This window comes from Periplaneta americana, chromosome 8 (assembly GCF_040183065.1).
Source record: "Periplaneta americana isolate PAMFEO1 chromosome 8, P.americana_PAMFEO1_priV1, whole genome shotgun sequence".
In the NCBI taxonomy this organism is placed as follows: domain Eukaryota; kingdom Metazoa; phylum Arthropoda; class Insecta; order Blattodea; family Blattidae; genus Periplaneta; species Periplaneta americana.
Genome location: NC_091124.1, coordinates 92,219,986 through 92,239,057, shown reverse-complemented (window position 1 = coordinate 92,239,057; position 19,072 = coordinate 92,219,986). Strand labels below are relative to the sequence as shown.

General features: G+C 34.6%; 1 protein-coding gene across 5 annotated transcripts in view; it reads left to right on the top strand.

Moving 5' to 3' along the window:
• The window catches only part of pum (pumilio), an 888,766-nt gene that overhangs the window by 136,435 nt on the left and 733,259 nt on the right, over window positions 1-19,072 (top strand). The window contains exon 1 of one of the 5 annotated variants that reach the window (XM_069833262.1): window positions 5,942-6,264. The exons of the other annotated variants lie outside the window; for them this stretch is intronic. Coding sequence (XP_069689363.1) covers window positions 6,205-6,264 — 60 coding nt within the window. The 5' untranslated portion in view covers window positions 5,942-6,204. Of the gene's footprint in view, window positions 1-5,941; window positions 6,265-19,072 lie in introns of those variants that run through there. 5 annotated transcript variants of the gene reach the window in all.

The following is a 19,072-nucleotide window of genomic DNA, read 5'->3' as shown; positions in this document are numbered from 1 at the left end:
ACTTTCGAAAGTGAATAGCCAAGCCATAGCTTATTTTGTAGATAAAGGCCTACAGTCTTTATACTCAGGTAATATAGACGATTCTAAAGTTCTGTTGTTTTGTACTGATGCTGCCTCATACATGGTTGCTGCAGCTCCACTTCTTAAAACATTTTATCCTAACCTCACGCATGTAACCTGTCTAGCACATGGCCTTCACAGGGTTTCTGAAACAATCCGGAATGAATTTCCTCTTGTCAATTCGTTTATTTCTAACACAAAAAAAGTTTTTGTAAAGCCCCATCCAGGATTTCAATATTCAGAGAGAACTTTCCAGATATCCCACTCCCACCTCAGCCGGTTGTTACACGATGGGGAACCTGGATTCAGTCAGTGGTGTATTATTCTAAGTATTTTAAAGAAGTGGTCACAGTTATTGAAAAAATTACCTGAAACTGATAGTGCAGCGTGTGTGAAAGCAGTGAAAGATTGTCTGATTGACTCACGAGTGAAAAACGATATTGCCTACATAACATCAAACTTTTCTTTCATACCTGCAAGCATTGAACAATTAGAACGTGAAAAACAATCTCTTTGTAGCCAAATAGCAATAGTAAAGGAAGCTCAAGTGAACATACATTCTGCTTTGGGCGAAACTGGGAAAAAAGTTAAAAATAAGTGGGACAACGTATTAAATAAGAATGTAGGATTTTCATTGTTGGAAAAAGTATCAAGAGTGATATCGGGGGAAAGTGTAAATGTTCCAGTAAGTATTGATGTTTCTATTGTACCTAATTAAAAATTTGCGCCTCTCACATCAGTTTCGGTTGAAAGAAGTTTTTCTGCTTTCAAAATGATTCTCAGTGACAAAAGGCAAAGGTTAACTGTGGAGAATTTAGAAAAAATTCTGGTGGTGTACTGTGCAGATAATTATAATAAAGTCTGAGCATGGAACTGAATTTCAATAACTTAAAATGAGTAATCTTGATATCAATAATCATTATATCATTAGTTTCAATATATTAAATTTGTGCAGCTCTGTTTATAAATATAATATAGTATTCTTTTTAAATGTTTAAACATACTTTTTTGTGCGTATTTTAGTGTATAACTAAAAATTTCAGTGAAAGAAATAAGTATGATACCTTGATGTGCCTAAAATGCCTATTTTCATTAAAATAGAGCCTAATTTTACAAATTTTGAGCTTATTTAGGCGCCTAAAACGGCAATTTTAGTGCCTAAAAATCCGATGTCTAGTGATTAAGCACACCATTGATTGGAAAAAAATGTATTGGGCTAACTTCCGATGGGTGTTGAGCGATGTGTGGACGGCACAGTGGTGATTTACTCGTGTTCGTGATGTGATTTGGGTACACTGCTTTTTTCACAGGGAAGCATTGGCTAGTAAGACCATGTCGAGTGATATGAAAACAATTTTCGACACTGCAGTTAAAGTGATAAACATCATATAATCTCGCCCATTGAATGCGAGACTTTTTTTCTGTGCGTTGCGACGAAATTGGTACCTGATTCACACAGAAGTATGCTGGCTTTCAAGAAGTGAAGTCCTTGTGAGACTTTTCGAGCTGAGACAAGAAGTTTTACTATTTTTGAATGATTGTAAGAATGAGTACGTGGCTTTGTTCTTAGATAATAATTGGCTGACAACACTGGCTTATATGGCAGACTTATTTTCCAAACTAAATGAACTCAGTTTTTTGTCTCTTCAAGGCCCAACCATCACTGTGTTCAAAGCTTATGATAAAGTCAAATCATTCCAGAAAAAGATCAATCTGTGGTAGAGGACGTCAAAAGTAATAATTTTTTTCTGCCTTTCCAACTTTAGATTATTTTCTAAGTGAGAATGAATTTTCCTTACCTTCTGATTTTTGTGATTCTCTAGTATTCAGTCTTTTTGCTCTCAATAATGAGATTGAAAGTTATTTTCCAGAAAATTACAGTGAATTCAATAATTGAATTCGAGACTCATTCCTATATTTCGAACGTTCAGAATTGTCAGTGAAACTAGAGAACAGTTATGTGATATTAGCCGTAATTCTGACAAAATCTTTACACTCAGATATAACAACTTTTCGGATATCATTTAGGCGTGAATATCCTGGACTTTCGAATGGGGCATTAAAGTTGTTCATGCCGTTCGCAACATCATATCTTTGTGAAAAGGGATTTTCCTCTTTAGTTCAAGTAAAAAGCAAGTACAGAAATAGACTTGATGCACGCTCTGATTTACGACTCAAGTTAACTGCACTTGAATCCAACATACACCAGCTTATGCAGACACGACAGGTCCTTCCATCAATAGTTCGGTGAGTACAAAATATTTTAACAAAATTTCAACATGCGCTGAATTAGAATAATATAGTATTTATTTTATTGACATACAATCATACAGTATTTACTTTTTCTTCAGTAATTAGAGTGTACTAATTTAACTTACGGGTTGCGTGAAGTTTAATATCTTTCAAGGAGGGTCCCGGACTTAAAAAGTTTGAGAATCACTGATATAGGGTCTTAGATTATGAAATTTACTGTTAATTATTGTTAAATTCTAGAAAAATATCATATTACAGCCTGATTTATACAGAAAAAATTTTTGATAGTGTTTAAATCCTATCAATAATAAATCAGCTTACAAGGAGAATAAAGAAAGATCAGGAAGAGAAAAAGGAATTCGTTGGGTCACTGGCTGAGACGAAACTGTCTACTGAAAGATGCTCTGGAAGGTTGTGTGAACGGGAAAAGAGTTCGGGATGGTAGAGTCATTAAGATATATGTATCATATGCGGAGAGGAAGAGCAAGGCAGGAAATAGGGAAGATTGGAGAGTGATCGGTTCGCAGTGGAAGATGTACCTAATATATACTACAGTATTATCGTTTTTATTTCAATATAATCCGGTAGGAGATAAAAAACGGTGTTAAACAAGTTGGACAAGGTCTTTGAGAAATGAATGAGGAATTTTAAAAGTAATTTTATAGAAATTATAAGAAAAATTGTATTTTTCCACTTTGCTTTATATTCCTGGACAATTATAACTTAATCAACTTAATCCAGGACACAGGACACACCAATAAAATTCAGAACAATCCTGAGAAATCCCGGGCGTCTGGCAACGGTCTGCGCCAAAGGGTCTACAAGTATGGCGCATTCGTCCTAAAGAGGGACACTGGTGTCAAAGACGCGAAGTCAAGTATCCGTCATTAAAAAAGAAAAATCAGAAAATGTGTGTTTTGAAAATTTTCATATAAAACACTGCGATTTTCTATATTAGTGTAAAGTCTGAAAATGCATTTATGTAATTTCCTAAATTTTCATATAAAACACTGCGGTTTTCTATATTAATGTAAAGTCTGAAAATGCATTTATGTAATTTCCTAAATTATATGTTTTTATTTTTTTCTTGTTTGTTAATTAGTTTCTTTTATTTGTTATTCTTCAGTAAATGGTCTTATGTTAAATAAAATGTCTGAAATCTTAAGGAAAAGGTGAAAAAATTATAGTTCCATTTCAATTAATGAGACGCATCAGTTCTTTATTCACGTTCTAATAACAAATATGCTAAAAGACTGAAATATCTCGGAATCGGATAATTAAAAAAAAAAAAAATACTTTCAAGTCGAGTAAAATGAAGTATTCATACGGAGTATTGTGCTTTTCAGTGGTTCAGATAAAATGCATTAATAATAAATATTTTTTGTCTCTCCTGGAAAGTTTGGAAAAATCATAATTATGTGGTATTAGATCTAGGCCGTGGACAAGTTGCGGATATTTAATAATTTGCTTCACCCGTTCTTTAGACCAGTGTTTTTCCAACTTGTTTGATGTTGAAGCCCCACTTTTCGTCACGTTAGTAGAACGTAGTAATGTGAAATTTAGCATCAATTTAAAGAAAAAAAAACAATTTACCTATATTTTTATTGAACGCAAAATAGGTGTATGTTTAAATTTTAATAGACATTGCTTTAGACTATCGCCGTACGTTTTGCTTGCATTGCCATGCTGTTGGTTCCCCAATTATTACAAAAGGAAGATGAACAATTTGTGTATTTGTTTAAATTAGGAAGAAAACGTTCGTGAAATGTTTAGAAATGTAAATTGTAGTTTGTTAAATTGCTATAATTTACAAGGAAATGACATTTCGAAGATTGGCCCTTTTCTTCGAAACGTTTGATTTTCTCTCCATTGCAGAACTGGAAAAAGTCAATTTTACAATAATTCTAAACTCATGTACAAAATTCTAGTGATAATTGAATTAACCAGGACCATCATTATATTTTGCCGTTTAATTTAGTATAGCCTATCAAATGTTGTCCTTGAAAATCGTCTTATAACAGTAGTAAATAATTTTCCACTTCTAATTTTTGGTTAGCAAATGTTTATTATGATTTAATTTATATTTTTGGTGAAACTAGCACTGAAGTAGTTCCTGTGATTTCGGAAGCGAAAATTGTTGAATTTACAAGATTTTTTTTTTGGATATGCACTTGATGGTATATGCAAGGCATAATAAAAGCCCAAACTAACAAAATCTATCTGTTACAGATTCGTATATACAAGGTATATAAGCGCTTCAGCGCTAGTTTAGCCCCTATTTTTGTATGCGTTAAGGGGTTAGATACAGCTTACAGCAGTAAAATTTAGGAAATATTTAACATTTTTTTCTTCCATTACTGTCTTGTACAATAATGAAAATTAGTATGTGTAAAACACTGTCCTTCTGCTATATGAAAAAATATTTTTACGATTTAAAAACATTATTTATAGTCTCTATGTATTTCAAATTCAAAATGGTGGCAGTTCACTGTGCAGTGATAAAGCGTTTCCGTCATAACTCAAAAACTATCCAAGATTCTGTGATGAATTTTTTTGTATGTATTTATGCTTGTCATATCTACAATATAAAAAACAACCTCTCTATCTTTGATAAATTGTCTGATAAAAAATAAAATCATTTAAAAAAATGGTCAAATATCAGTATTTTCTTCTAACACAATACAAAAAAAATATTATTTATTAAGGAATGTAGTTGAAAGAGCATGATATTGTAAACATGAGTTTCAGCAATAAAATTAAAGAGAGAACATAAAAGAGTTAAAAAGTTTTTGAGTTATGAGGGAAACACGTCATCACTGCACAGTGAACTGCCACCATTTTTTAATTTTGAAAAAAAAATATATATATATATAGACTATATAAATAATTTTTTTTAATCGTAAAAATAAATTTTCATATAGCAGAAGGACAGTGTTTTACACATACCAATTTTCATTATTCTACAAGATAGAGTAAATGAGGAAAACATTGTTGAATATTTCCAAAATTTCTACTGCTGCAAGCTGTACCTAACCCCTTATATCACAGCACGTGAATAAAGAATTGAAATTCCAACACCAATTCGCGACAGAACTTGTGTTTACGAGATGACATTTCGCGGTATTCATTTGAGTCACGTTTTCGCGCTAGCCTAGGGCGGGATCATTGTGACCAACATATACTGGTCATGGGAACTGCTAAAGATGACGTAAACTGTCATGTATTCCGTTTAATATCATTAACATTCTGTTATATATGTGTAAATTGTTGAAGAAGTAATTTGTTTCCTTTTATTAAACCATCAGGATCGTTTTATACCAACAATTTACACTTTATAGAGCATAATAAGTGAAACATCGTGGTCCTACACACCGATACTTTCTTTTCAACAGTATTTATTTCGTCATATTTTAAGATGTTCCGTGTCTCACTACTGCTGTTTCTACAATAGCGTGACTTAATTCTGGGAATGCTTTCATGACTTGTCATTTTGTATTTAAATAACATAATAGTAGACTTTGTTGTCTGGAGTCTAGTGTAAAGTTGAGTACGTTGGTTACCCTGATGCCCGAACATCCCTGACTAGTGAGGTAATGAACTCACCCGGTCCCGGCGTTGGTTCTTTGTCTCGGCAGTTGGAGCTTGTGTCGCGCGCGTGTGTGTTCGAAGTTGAGGGCGGTGGAACAATTTTGAAAATAAAAATGGAGTGAAACCAAGAAGAAGAGCAAGTAGTTCGGATGCTTTGTAAATAGTTTTTTTTCGTGTGTATGTGCTGGTGTTTTGTGTTGTTTTTCCTTAATTAATTGCTGTGAAATAGTGTATATAATATAGATCACCTAAGGGGATCTTTTATATTTTTTTCGCGCAAAAATTTTGCAACACAATAATTGGATGACACCGGCATCAGGGTTGTTGATTTACTGTGACATGAAAGATATGGGACCAGATATGGTACGTATATTAAAAATGTAATTCAGCTACCGGTAGTGATGTTTATGTTCTCTTATTACATGGCAGACAGAGGATGCTCGAAAGTTGGAAAATCGATTTTGTGTAGGGACAAGCAACAAGTTGGTGTTCGCGGCATATAAGAAACTTGGACCGCCATGTTAGGTTCAATGGTTTATGAATTATCTTATCATTGTTTACGTATTCCACTATGATGTGATTTCAGATGCATGTTATTGCCTTTATTCAACATTGTGATGATTGCTGTATATTAAGGACATTTCGAATTTGGTGGTTAACTGGTGCAGGCATTGATGTAGTTTGCGCAGCATATTGAAAATATTCTACCCTTTTAAACATTTTCATTTAATAATTTGTTATAATAATAGGGATGTTACTTCCTTGTCATACCTGATGTTTTTGTTTTCTTTTGCATACGTACATTTTTGTAGCCACTATTACGGATATGGCAGTAGACATGTGGGTAATGTGATGTCGCGTTTCTGTAATCAAAATATCCCATTAACCTTAGAACATTACCTTTTATATTTTTTATTGTTCTAGTTGCAACTTCTGTATAATTAGTATGTGTTCAGTCTTGGAGCCAAAGTTTTATACAAATGCGTAGGTATTCGTTTGAAATTTGTCGACTTTTGAAATATCTCCTAAGTTAAATTTGCAAGGACATTAATCTATGTAGTCTGTTGTATTTGGTCGGCGTTATATTTTGGAAAGGCTTGGTTTGTTTCGGAATATAGTACATACATACAGTATTTGTCGTATCTTTACTTTAGGAATACTGAAATTTTGTTGTGAAGCTAATTTTGAAAACTTAAAGATAATTTGTGGTCCACAATTCCTCATATATAGGCCTACCTTACTGACGTAGGCTACTTAGAACAAATGTTTAAATTTCACTTGTCTTTATATATTCATAATTCAGACAACGCTTTATGTTCACCGTATAAACCAACCATTTAGTTCATGCAGTGTTGCCGGTTTTTCCCTTCGCAGTGTGTTGTATGGCGACTGTGGACTAGGCAACGTGGTATTGATTCCCCACGTCCTGAAAGAGTGGGGATTGGAGAGGGAGAGGGCCTCCCCACTGAGTCACTTGCAACCCTACCACATTTCGTTGTCCTCTCGCCTCTCCCTCAAACTTCATCCCTTCGCTTCTTCTCCCTCTCATACCATTCCCTTTTTTTTTTATCGTCTCCCCCACATTTAGTTTAGCCGTCTTCCTCTTTTCATCTGACAGTTGTCTGGGAGGGTCCGTACACATGGTCACAGTATTATGGCTGCAGCTGTTATTGTAATCATTTGTCGACTTGGAAACTGGCGTCCTTTGGTAATGCGTTATGGTACAGTGTGCGAAACCCGTTGGAGGCAAATGAACACTAGTGTTCCAAGTAAAGGAGTTTTTTTTTTGGCATTGTAATTGATTTATAGAAGTAGACCTATATCGTTTGCAACTTGTATTATAGATTGAAATTTATTTGGTCTTCAAATGGAATGTAAAGTAGGCTGTATATCGTTCGTAGTGTTGGAGAATATGATGTCGCAGCAATAAGTAAATCATGTATCACTTTTCCATAATTTTTGCACATTGGAATGAAATTTTATCAAAATACAGTAGATTATGAAACTTCACATTATTTGAGAGTTTAACATGGATGTTTACCTAAGAAGAATAAATAAAAGTGGGCTAAATAAATCAGTTAAAAGTTGAATCGTTGTACGTTATATTTTTTTTTCAGTACTGCAAAAAAGATAGGTACTTCTAGAACACAATGTAACTTTAAGTTCATATCAGTATTACAATAATTGGTTTTCGATTATGATGCACTGTTTTATACCAAAGTTTTGCCACAATTGCTTCGTGATTTTTTCGTTTCTTTATAGGCTAGGTTCTGTATTTTTGAATTACCTTGCTTTTGAAAATTATGTGTAAGAAACAACTAAGATCTTTAAGGAAATCTAATTCATAGATTTTAAACGTGTATTCTATTGATCACTTCTGATTATTTCAAGGGGAAAATGAGTTTCGGATAATTAACTTTGTCCAGTACTGAATTTAGAAATGTTTCGTCGGTTAGAGGTGATATTCTCGAGTGGCAAGGAAGTTGATTATGACTACTAATCTGTTCAAAAATGTATTACATAGTAAACCAAGGAGAACATAGTTCTATGAACATTTTGTAAAATGTTCACGTAGAAGATATTATTTTTAAATCTGAAGTGTATTAAGGATTATGTTCTATAATTTATAGCCTATAGGATATTTTTAAATTTTGCTACGTATGAAAACATCGTCTACCGCCTTGGCTCTAGGCCTATATAGTTTATGAACTTCCCATCCAAGCGGTCCGTGATTCGATTTCCGGCGGCGTGGGCAGTGAGAGATTTATCTTTCGTACACGGGGCTGGGTGTTTCTTTGTCATGTGCTGCTATACTGTGTTGTCTCAACGGTGGCCCCATGCGGTCTGACCATATAATCAGGAGGCCAACGATGTATCAAGTGTTAATCAAAAGATACATTATTATTTTTGTTTTACACCAGATCGAATTGTAACTATACGAAAGGAGATAAAACATGAAAGAGAGAATGGAGGGGGTCATTCCATAGTGACACACGTAACATTTTTGAAGTAACTAACTGTGATCATCACAGGATATTTAATTAAATATTTAGTAGTTCATGAAAAAGACATTACTGTCGTTTAATATAAGCTTTCCTAAATATAAACACGAATTCTCAATGAAAAGGAATAATTAATAATGTGAAAACTTTGAAATATTATATGGTGGGACATACGAACATTTTCTTGCCACTTGATTTATTACCAAAATGGAAAATGTTCATATTATTGTGCCAAATGACATAAATGCATTCAGTTGTTTTCTAAACAATTAAGACACTTGTGTAGTACATGTAACTGCTAAATTACAAACTTTAAACAAAAATAACAGTGCCATTAAGAAATAAAATATTGCAAATGTGTTGTGACACACGAACATTGCTGTCATGTTGGTTACTAATTGTTTTAAATGCACTATAATACATCACTTCTTGTGAAAGACTTATATACTATGCCTACAGTTCTTATTATACAGAACAACACTAGGCCTAGATTACACTAAACTACACTTTCAAATTTAAAATATCCAGGGTTGTTTACAACCACATGTGGTGATATTTCCTATGTAATGTCATGTGACGAATATACCAATATATCAGCGACTTGTACTACTTCCCTTCGTTGATCATCACAGATAGGCTACTTTTAAATTCTTCGCCACCACAAGGTTTTGTAACTTCCCCTGTATATTTGATGTTTTTTTTTTACTTAGTCATTTAACGACATTATCGACTAGATTACTTAGTGCCAATGGGATTGGTGATAGCAAAATGGTCTTTGGCGAGATGAGGCAGAAGATTCGCCATAGATTACCTGACATTCGCCTTACGGTTGGAAAAAAACCTCGGGGAAAATCCAAGCAAGTGATCAGCCCAACTTGAATTCTTGAAATTACTATCAGAAATATTCAAAATGTATAAATGTTTATGATATCAATAGAACAACTAATTTAGATTTTAAAAGGCTCTGTCTTTTAGAATTGCAATATGATACCTAGTGTAAGTTAACTTAGCATAAAAATGTACTGTATAAGCCTGTTTTTTTATATGAAATAAATTAATAGGTGAATGTGGAGTATCCAACGCCCACTGAACGAATATTTCACTTTTATCACTGCCAATGTTGCGCTATAATCGTATATGCAAGGTAGGCTATACCAAAAACCTAAACTAACCAAACCTAACCCGTCAAAGAAGCAACAAGTGTGTAAAATTGGCCTATGTCTCTATAGTGGGCGGGACATAAGTAACATTGACCAATTAACATAAACCAATTTTTGTAAGCTTTTAATTCAAGGAATTAAAAAAATTATATACATGTTTTTTATACGAACTTTTGGCATAAATTAAATGTTTTATACGGTACTAATTTTATGCCAACACACTATATTTTTACAACAATTGTTGTTTAGTCAACTGGCCGAAGACAGGTGTGAACCTCACAAGTGATACCAAGAAGGCATCACTTATGAGGCAACTAGGCCAGGAGATAATGGGGTAGCGTGGCCAGTTCCTTTCCTTCTTACAACACTTATGGAACACATATTTGCAAGAATGTTTAATTTACAGTATAATATGTACATTGAAAAAAAAAAAACGCACAGGAGCGTGTGCACACACACACAATTATCTAAATCGACAATAAGTATTTGAAGTCCCACTACTAATTATGTTTAGGCGTAAACACTTCCATTAACAACAAAAATTGTAACTGGATTTTAGGATAAACTTTAGTGACACACGAATTTAACATTTTTATTCGTGTGTCACGTGTTTTTCTGGTAGAATTTATACATAAATCAAAATGTTGTCCATATAAGAAGTTGATTGTTATGTGATGTGTCTCACTTTTACGAAACATTAACAATTTAAATGATTTTGAAGAAATATAAACAATTGTTCATTTGAGCGTGACACGAACTCTCAACCTTTCTTTGTAATAATTGTACTCAAGCACGAAATAATCATTGTAGTACAGTTTCTATGCATTATAATTATTAACAAAGGTCAGCACTTCATTATTAATTGAATTTAACATACAGCATACAGAAGTAATGATTTATTTGCCTTAAATGTGCATTCAAATATGTGATTTCTAATAGATAATTTCGCGCTCTTAAACCACAGACTTCTTTGTGCTTTTTCTCCCATATACGTGTTGTTGCATAATCAGTGTTGTCAGATTAAAAAAATTCGTATCATAACGAAAAAAAAAAATGACATAATAACAAGCAGAGATTCGTGAGATTTTTCTTTTTCGTGAACATGTCGCATTTTCATGGAATGACCCAATAATAATAATAATAATAATAATAATAATAATAATAATAATAATCATCGTCGTCGTCGTCTTCCTAACAAGTATTAGGCCGAGTGGCCTGTTCCGGTTTCAAACTAGAATTTTCAGTCCATCTCTTCTTCGGACGACCCAGAGATCTTTTGCCATGGGGATGGTAATGAAACAGTGCTTTTGGAATTCTGCGTCGATCCATTCGTTCGAGATGAACGAAGTTGATATTTGCTGATGAACTGAATAATAATAATAGTAATAGGCCTAGTCTTTATTAAACATGTATATAACTTTGTCATTTGTTCTGGACGCCTGGCTCGGTATCTCGCAGAGTGAGGTGATTGCGGAGTGTGGTGGAATGGTGAGGAGAGGGAAATGGGAGAACCCCGAGAAAAACCCATCGAGACCGCATTGTCTACCACAAAATCCTTCGTAACTTAGACGGGATCGAACCCGGGTTGCCATGATGGAAGGCAGAGAGGCTAATCATTCCGTCACGGGCGAGGATAAGGACATAGAAGTATTAATGTATCTATGATAAAAATAAAATCAGTTAAAATTGAACGCTTGGTTGAATTGAAAAAAAATGTATAGGCCTATATATTATAATATATTAGTAATCTACGTTACAAGAGCGGTATGTTGACGTTTTCATGTTCGAGGAAAAGATTGAAAACGCGAAACTTAGTTGAGCTTTTTTAATTTCCGAGAACATGAAAAGAAACATACCGCTCGTGTATCGTACATTATTTTGTGCGAAGATCGTTTATTACATACCTGAAAGAGGAATTTCTAATTAGTTGCATGAAATCTCCATGTTGATTTCTGTTTAATGACGGCAACTTCGGAAAACCAAAATATCTTTCTTCAACATTGTTGCTATAAAATGTTTTCTATGTTTACTATACTCCAGCAAGCCGTGATATACGTCTGTCTTTTTTTTTCTCCCAGTCTATAAATGCGAACTTAAAACAAACGGTAAGGTTATGTAATGATTTATTTTTCATTTTAATATTTTAACAATATTATTTATATAACATATTGCAGTAATAACATCGACATCTGGAATATTGTTGATTTTTTCACGGCTTCCTTAATGTTACTTGTTTCAGGAATGCAATAAGTTTCGTGGAGTAGTAGACTTTACTTAATTTTTGCAAATATTTAAAAACAATAATTAACATTGCAATTTAGATGAAATTGCAGTGGTAAGTTTCCAATTTATAATTATTACTATGTTAAACGTCTCTAAAAATAATATGTTAAAAGCCTAAAGCAGTAAAATGAATGTCGCGCTTAAGCGGTAAGAAGAGGGAAATTGTTATGTGTGTTACGTTGGGAATACTGAATGTGGTATTTCACACTTACCGCGTATTGGATCTGTGCGAAAAACAAGCAAATACGCACGATCTCGCACAAAAGTAATATATTACAGCAATTGTTCGAGAGTACCTAAAAGTAAAGACATGGATGATGAAGTGTTACAAATGTTTTTGTTACTTCTGACAGTTTGCTTTAAGAAAAACGTAGTTATTTATTACTTATTGTTATTATTGACTACAACTAGATACAGGATTTTCTTGCATTGTCAAATCTATTAAAATATGCATGCATTCATATAGGCCTATTATCGAATGCCATCAAACATGCACAATGGAGGATGAAGAAAAAAAAAAGTAAAAATATGGACTTAAATTTTATTTTCGAATGGTGCAGTGTTTCCAAATTTTCAGTAGTCAAGTTTATTCCTTTGTGTCTTAAAATGTTTTTTGTATGTAGAAAATGGTATTTCTACATCACAAGAAGTGACAGGTGCAAATTTAAATGATGAAAATTGAGACAGAGAGGCCAAATTCTGACTCTTCACCACAAATTATTATTATTATTATTATTATTATTATTATTAATATTATTAATTTTTTTACTGAACACAAGTTCACAATCGGGATTTCCTTTAATGGCCTTATCCAGTTTGTCTAGTTGACGTACTTACATCCACATAGGTATAAGCATATCCTGAAGACTTTTGAACTTCTTCAATAATTCCAAGGAAATCGCCGAGTGGTAAGACCAGAGTCTTCAACTTATTTAATGTGGTAGAAGTAAACAATGTTGCAAAGTTTGTCCCCCCCCCCCCTTTTAACATTCAAGAAAACTTTATTGTATAAAATATACATTACAGTTGAGCTGATAATATAATAAAACAAAACATATGGAACATGACATGTATTCGGGGAGCCATCCTGTGTTGGTCCCGACATTAAAATAATTTTACAACAGTTTTTCATTATTAAATCCTTTTTAATGTTCGAAATGATCGAGCGGGTGGGTGATTTCCTGGAATTTGCTAGATTAGAGGATTTTCATGGTCACCTGTGTAGTCTTCTGTAGCTATTGCGGGGTATTGTGTTCACCTCCGGAAATCCTAAATCAGAATGTAGAGTGATGTTTCGCACATACCATGGTGCGCCTGTTATCAATCTACGAGTGAGACAGCGATTTTGGATGGCTTGTATTCTCTTAATTTGACTGTGAAAAGCAGAACTCCAAACTGAACAGCTACTCGTATATTGCTAGATGGGTCTGATTAATGAAGTACCTTAAGATTCGTTTATATTGTATTGCTAGTGCTGCTTTGTGTGACATGTGCTTCAGTCTACAGATGCGATGTCTGCATTTTTTTTTAACTATTTCAGAAATGTGACACTGCCATGTTAGTTTGATATCAAGAGTGAGGCGAGATACCTAACAGACAGCCACTGGCGTGGCTCAGTCGGTTAAGGCGCTTGCCTGCCGGTCTGAAGTTGCGTTCGGGCGCGGGTTCGATCCCCGCTTGGGCTGATTACCTGGTTGGGTTTTTTCCGAGGTTTGCAAGGTAATCTATGTCGAATCCTCGGCCTCATCTCGCTATCACCAATCTCATCGACGCTAAATAACCTAGTACTAGTTGATACAGCGTCGTTAAATAACCAACTGAAATAAAAAAAAACCTAACAGACTGAGATTCTGAAACAGGGACTCTTCCCAATAGTTTGTCCACTGTGCCACAAGATTTCATCGCAGAACACAAATATTGTAATTCACAAAGCAACTGTACATGTACCGTATTACAGAGCTAGGCTACTATCTGTCCAAATTAAAGGCATGTAAGGGGAAGAAGCATGTTACTACTGTTGTCGCCAAACTATCGGTACCTACTATGTATGGGAGGAGGGCATGAGAGACATTCTAATAATTTTGGCTTCAGGTTGGTACTTGTATAAAACAAGAGTTAAAAGATATCCAATTCCAGTGTGACAATACAATGAGGGGTTAGCTGGTAAGGTCTAGGAGTTCTCCGGTAGAAGCCCTGCAAAGAATTAGTCTTTTCACTTATATTTTTCAGTAGTCATACTCAAATACTGTAAGCTCAGAACTGCTAACTCTTAAGAGGCAACATTCATAAATGCAGTATTATGTGATGTAACATAAAATATGCATAAAAAAAGGAACATAGTATGCAAGGTAAACCTCAAAATATGTTTTAACATTGCATGCATTATTGCTGAATTTCCCTATAAAGGCCAGAACATGCAAATATGCATGGAAAAAAGTATACTTATTTGTACTCACTAAGCCATGAAACGATTTTACAAAGTTTGAGAAGTGTATCAAGCTTATATAAAACATGAAATTTTCATGGAAATCCTATGTTTTTATTAATTCACTATTGGCTTTGAAAGAAAATTAGAGTTCGTTAAACGTAGAACAAGACGGATCAAGAAAGAACAGTTTATATAGATGGAATTGTAGAACTGTTGCTGTTTGTGATAGCCTTTGAACTCGAGTGTACATACAAACTTGTGTGGAGTAGACCGCATTCTTCTTTCCATCCATTATGCGAAGTCTTCGTGTAAAAATGGATCTGGATTAGTTTTATAGTTCCGATAAAGTAGATTATGAATAAATTTTAATATAGCCTAAGTTACACATCTTGAAGTCGCTGTAATGGGCTTATTTACCGTAGTAACGGGGTATGTTAATTCGCAACGTTTAAAGCCCGTGAAAGCCATTATCATGAGTTTAATTCCTACAAAAGATTATATCTTCGTTCACTACTTACACTTAACTTACAAACAAACGTTCTGTTGGGGACAGATAAAGTTAACTTTTTTTCTTCCACAAAGTTGTTAATGTCAAAAAAAGCGCTTATACAAATTTTGGCCACTCGGCCGTAATTACGAGGCCGTCCAGAAAGTGATTTTCCCTTGGCCGTTTATAGAAAAAAGCACAATTGCATGGAAATATTTATTGAAACAGATACAGCAATTGTTGGGCTATTTGCCAACATATCCCCGATTGGAATTGAGACATTTGTCATACTATGAGATCAATTTTTGTGTCGTAGAAGACAGCCGCCTCAGATCGGGACCAACATTTGACTGCGTCTGCACCTCTTTCTGTCGATCCCATGAAATGAGAAATGTCTCAATCCCGGTGGAAAATATGTTGCAAAATAGCTCAATAATTATTGTGTCTGTTCCAATAAATTTGTCCAATCATATTGTTTTTTTTTCTGTTAACGGTCCCTGGCGAACTTATTTTTTTACGGCCCTCGTAATTGCGGTCGAGTGGCCAAAATTTGTATAACCACTTCTTTTGACATTATTAACATGGTGGAAGAAAAAAAAATAACTTTTTTATCTGCCCCCATCGGAACGTTTGATTGTTAGTTGTAGTTTTATTAAGTGTAGGCCTGGCGTCGTTCAGATTTTATATCATGGGATATGTCCATCTAGTGTCAGATCGGTTAAGTTCAAATACAGACTCATTTTGAAACTTCGCAGTGGGTATGACATTTTTCGATAAAAATCCATAAAGTGGCATTAATTCATAGAATTTTCAGTGTTGTATTTGCCATTGTCAGATAATAATAATAATAATAATAATAATAATAATAATAATAATAACAGCCACCAGCATGGCTCAGTCGGGTAAGGCGCTTGCCTGCCGGTCTGAAATTGCGCTCGGGCATGAATTCGATCCCCATTTGGGCTGATTACCTGTTTGGGTTTTTTCCGAGGTTTTCCCAGCCGTAAGGTGCCAGGTAATCTATGGCGAATCCTCGGCCTCATCTCGTCAAATACCATCTCGCTATCACCAATCTCATCGACGCTAAATAACCTAGTAGTTGATACAGCGTCGTTAAATAACCAAGAACAAAAAAGTAAAAACCGAAAAGCTTTTTATATGTTTCCGTCGGCCTGGGTGGCGCAGTCGGTAGTGATGACTTTGTGCCCAAGGTTGCGGGTTCGGTCTCGGCCCAGGTCGATGGCATTTAAGTGTGCTTCAGTGCGACAGGTTCTTGTTAGTAGATTTACTGGCATATAAAAAAAAACCCTGTAGGACAAAATTCCGGCACACAGGCGACGCTGATATAACCTCGTTAGTTGCGAGCGTCGTTAAATAAAACATAATTTCATTTATACCTCTCCTTTTTTAATTATCCCTTTTACCATTCCAACTATTAATAAGTTTCATTCAAATTTTAGTTCTTGTATGACACGTACAGTAAACACATATGGTTTTGTGTACTTCCGAGTCTTTAGCTTATGCTGTGTTAACTATTAAAGGAACTGAAATTACAGATAATTTTCTTTTCCAATTAATGTAAGCCGTTTAACTTTAAGAAGTTACTCTCGACAGACTATCCATGCAAAACTCAATGCGGCGATAAAATTGCTGAATTTGTCGTCACACTCTCGGACAAAATATTGAATAATATTAAAAGTTCAAGACGTAATTTACTGTTATATATGAATGAGTCCTGAGACATTTGTTAAAGTTCAATATAATCTCTACACTTAAAAAGAAGGTCACTGAAATGAGAAAAATGCCGAAAAATTTGCAGATTACAGTTAGGACATAAATGCAGGTAGCCTATACTAGACTTCTGGTCTCAGCACATACATCTTCTATTATAATCATGTATGAAGTATAGTATAATATACTATACTCTCAGGTCTCAGGAGGATAAATGTTTTTATCTCATAGTTTGTGAAATATTTCCGTTTGTTTCTTACGTATCTGCCTTCCTGGATACTGTAATAGGCTACGAACTAACATATTGTGTGTAAATGCGAATGCGTATTGTATATTTGTGAATTAGTGTGATGACCGTACTTCGTGCATGTCTAGACACAAATCTAGCGAGATTTAAGGTTTTCTTTCTTTCTGGGTAGGTTTGCAGTAAAAGAAAGACCTGCAAAACAAAAATTCCTAATGTAGGAAAATATTTTCGTCAAATGTGAAAATCCATACACGTAAATTAGTAATGGTGACGAATTAAAAAACCGTTCAAAGCAGACGGCTTTCCATATTCTCATTTCTTAGTAGCAACACATCAGCGACTCGAATTTAGACTCTTGAGTTCAGAATTACTTCGCCCTCCCATTCGAGACTGTGCTAACCATTACAGACACAATACACATCATATTTTTGTAATTGTGGACCTTTGTGTCCATGTACGCTGTGAAGGAAAACTCGCACGTCATTAAGGCAAACAAAGAACTTTAGCATTTTCTTTCAAGAATGTTACTGAATTAATACGAATAGTTGCATTTCCAACGTGTTCATTTCTAGATTTAGGAAGAATTATATATACAGAAATCGGAGTACACTGATGAGAATTTGTCATATTGATGAAAGTAGTGCACATTACTATGAAGTATCGGTTTATTGGTATGTCATAAAATTGGAAACAACTTGGAGTTCAAATTGGCCAGCGTGTTTTGTCCTTTTGTTGAATGGAACTAATGGGTAATGAGTAATGACATAGTTTATGGATGAATAGGAAACTAATGCTGTTTAACAGAAAATATGAAGTAAGGTAAAATATCGTTGGCTTTGAATGACCATCAAAATAATAATAATACTAATAAAAAAAATTCGTGTGTAAATTATTAGCCTTTTGAATTGAATTGAATTTAACGGAGGGAGGCACTGTGGCCCAGCAGTGCGACCTGTAAAGGTCTCTTGCGCTAACCCTCTGGTGATGCATTCCCAAACTCGCACCGGCTGACCACTCTAAGGTTATCTATGTGCCAGGGTTTCGAGCAGGCAACCCCACTCGTCCCTAGGCCAGAGTCCTCCATGCGTCATCAGCCAGCGTTCGGGGAATGCTGTGGAATGATAACTAAATGGAGAAATGGTGACGGAATGATGTAAATGCCTAATTTTCGGAAAAACACCAACTGCGACTTTGGCCGCCACAAGTGTCACTATGGATTTTTTCAATAAAAACCCAGACCTGACCGGGAATCGAACCGCTTGTATGACAATCTGAAGTTCTGACCATTCAGCCACCGCAGAGAATAAATTAGCCTTGGATTAGGACGATCTTATATATGTAACAATGTAGCTGCCATTTGCTGATTAGTATGCAAAATATAAGAATAGCGAAGTTGTATCTAGATAACACAGCGAACTTAACTTTCAGGCAGTTTTTTCTCGAAACAAGCAGTTGATCGGTCAGAACCTTGTCATTCTTAATGCAACGATATATAAATAGGCTGTGCAAAATAAATACATTTCGAAGAATACTATGTGAAACTGAATAAAATTGAAACAGTTGCGTTGGGAAATCACAATTAAGATTTTGTAAGATAATGCCGATACTTCTGTTCAGTATTCTTCTTTAGACGCATTTTTTTTTTCAGAACAAAGTTTTGGCGTTCTCAATAATTTCCTCCATTCCTTCCTACGCTGGATTATTGTCCAATTTTAACCTTTAGCTTAAAGCTTCAGGTCTTTAATCACATCCTTTCCATCTAAGTATGGATATTTTCATGTAATTTTGTTAATAAGGGATTCCAGTTATAAGTTCCTTCTGTTACGTAAAAGT